This window comes from Priapulus caudatus, unplaced genomic scaffold (genome assembly GCF_000485595.1).
Source record: "Priapulus caudatus unplaced genomic scaffold, Priapulus_caudatus-5.0.1 Scaffold2548, whole genome shotgun sequence".
In the NCBI taxonomy this organism is placed as follows: domain Eukaryota; kingdom Metazoa; phylum Priapulida; class Priapulimorpha; order Priapulimorphida; family Priapulidae; genus Priapulus; species Priapulus caudatus.
In genome coordinates, this window is record NW_014579609.1 from 28,654 (window position 1) to 31,162 (window position 2,509).

At 63.2% G+C, this 2,509-nt stretch overlaps 1 protein-coding gene across 1 annotated transcript in view; it reads right to left on the bottom strand.

The window, feature by feature from the left end:
• Positions 1-994: 994 nt before the first annotated feature.
• LOC106818811 (E3 ubiquitin-protein ligase ZNRF3-like) overlaps positions 995-2,509 on the bottom strand; it is a gene marked incomplete at its 5' end in the record, with an annotated part of 5,796 nt that continues 4,281 nt past the window's right edge. Inside the window, 3 exons of the mRNA XM_014823485.1 lie at positions 995-1,215; positions 1,498-1,690; positions 2,159-2,365. Coding sequence (XP_014678971.1) covers positions 995-1,215; positions 1,498-1,690; positions 2,159-2,365 — 621 coding nt within the window. The remainder of the gene's footprint in view (positions 1,216-1,497; positions 1,691-2,158; positions 2,366-2,509) is intronic.

Sequence of the window (2,509 nt, forward strand, 5' to 3'; positions counted from 1 at the left end):
TAACATGAACAAAGGGGTCGTTTGCACCGCATGAAGCGCACCTCGGCCTGCTGGAGGCCCGTCGGGATCGTGTACGTGAATCTCGCGGCTGTTGCACGTGTACTGTGACGACCCCCGCGCAAACAGCCACACCCTCCTGCCCTCCCCCTCCTCCTCCTCCTCCTCTCTCCTCGCTCCTCCCGCTCCATCCTCCTCCTCCTCCTCCTCCCCCTCCTCCTCCTCCTCCGCCGGACGCCACCGCAGCCGACGCGCTCTTCCTCCCCGGCTCACCGCCGCGCCCGACCCCGCGCCACGTGCCGCCTGCAGGGGGCGCCGCGCGCGTCGAGACGTCCGTCGCGCGAGCTCTCGGGAAGATCGACGTAGAGTGGCTCGGCCTTTAGGCGCTCGCGCTTGCTGCTGACAGACGCGCGCTTGTTCCACGGCGCCGCGTCTCCGCCTCGCACTTAGCCTGCGGTCGCGCCGCCTCCCCCCCGCGGCGGCGGGGGGAGCGGGCGTTTCGTGGGGAGGTTTTCGCGGGGAGGCGGGGAGGCGGCGGCGACGGAGGCCAGCCGCTCGCTGCTAGCTGCAGCGACTTGTCTGTGTGCGGCGGCGGCGGCCAATCTGTGTTCGCCGGTGTCGGCGCCTCCGCCCCCTCGTGGTGATCCCCCGCGAACGGGGCGCCCTCGCCGTGCCTCTGCGCCGCGGCGGCATCCTCGGCGTACTGTGGTGCCCTCGTCCATCGCTGCTGCGTGCGCTCCGCAGTCTGTTACACGCACGGGCTGCCCTCGCACGGCGCAGCGCGTCGACACATTCTCCGGGCTGGCGCCCTCCACACGCTCTGCGCGTCGACGACGCATTCCTCCGGTGGCCGCCCTTCACACGTCTCTGCGCGTCGACACATTCCTCCGGTGGCGCCCTCACACGTCTCTGCGCGTCGACACATTCCTCCGGTGGCGCCTCTCTCACGTCGCTGCACGTCGACGACGCACTGCTCCGCGGCGCCCTCTGCAGTCCTCTAGCCGACGAGTGCTGCTGCAGCTGATGTCCTCGCGTCCGGCTCTCCGTCGATCGCGGAAGACGCGCGACCGTCGGAACGCAGATGCACCGCCGCGCGATGGCCGCCGCCCGCCACGAGGTCAGAGTTCACGCCGGCCGTCAGAGGTCGCGCCGCCGCCCTCACGCTGACAGACGCAGCGCACGGTGACGCCCCTCGTGGCAGCTCCGCCGTCGCTCGAACTGCCGTCGACGGTATCGGCGCGAGAGCTCTCGCCTGCACGAGTCCGCGACACATCCTCCGCTCCCGCCGCCGCAGCGGTGCGGCGCGCGCGTGAGGGGCGCGCCGCGTCGCGCCCGCGCCGCCGCTCGCCGCCCCTAGGTTCGCCGCCGGCGTCGGCTCGGCCGCCGCGCCGCGTTCAGAACAGCGCGCCGCCGTTCGAAATCGGCGCGAAGATCGACGTCTGCGGCGGCCGCCCCTGGCGGCCCCGCCGACGCCGCGCGCCCCCGCCGGAGGGTTCCCACTGCGGTATGGTTGCGGGGAGCCACGCCGGGGCGGGGCGGGGCGGGGGGAGGGTCGGCGCAGGGCAGGGAGGTGGCGTCGTACTTGCCGTCGACAATGTTGTAGCAGCAGAGCGGGCAGGTGCGCCGCGACACGCAGCCACTGGTCGACGCACAGCTTGTGGACTCGTGGCCGCACGGCAGCACGCGCACGCTCCTGCAAGACGACAAGAGAACGTGCGCGCGTCAACGACCGTCGATGGAACCCTCGCTGGCCCCTCCCCCCTTTTCCCCGAAGGAGAAATTCCGTACGAGCTGATACCCTGTGTGGATGCTGCTGCTTGGCAAGTGTATGCTAGTGCGTTTTTTCAGTGCTCGCACACTTCGATGTGACACTTTGATGCTAAGCATGTCTTTAGTGTGCCTACCGCGACAATGATTTGTTCACTAGCTGTTTGCCCGCAGCTGTTCAATCAGTTTGGAGTTTTCATCAGGTTTTATTTAAAAATTTTATTTTAAATATTTATTTCATTTCATTTTATGAAGAATAATCAACAATTTTATCAATTTTATAGTCGATAAAATGATAATAAGATATTTTGTAAACTGTCATTTAATTTTCAATTCAAAATTCTCGAAATAGCGCGGCCTCGCGAGATCGCGTCGCCAGGTGGCGCCGGCTTACCACTCCGTCTGCGTACTCCTCGAGGCAGACGACGCACATCTCTGCGTCGACTTGAGGCTGAGAGCCGGTCGCTAGCGATGGATGTGGCCGCTGGGGCTTCTCTGCAGCTTCCCTCCTCTCCTCCTCCTCCTCCTCGCCTCCGCTGCCGTGATAGCGCTTCACCTCCATCTTACCGACGGCCTGCCGCGCTAGCCGCGTGAGAGACGACTGCAGATAGACACACATACATATGTGTTATATATATATATATATATATATAATATATATATAATATATAGATAGATAGATAGATGTATTATTATATATTATATATGTATTATTATGATTATGATTATTAATTATTATATTATA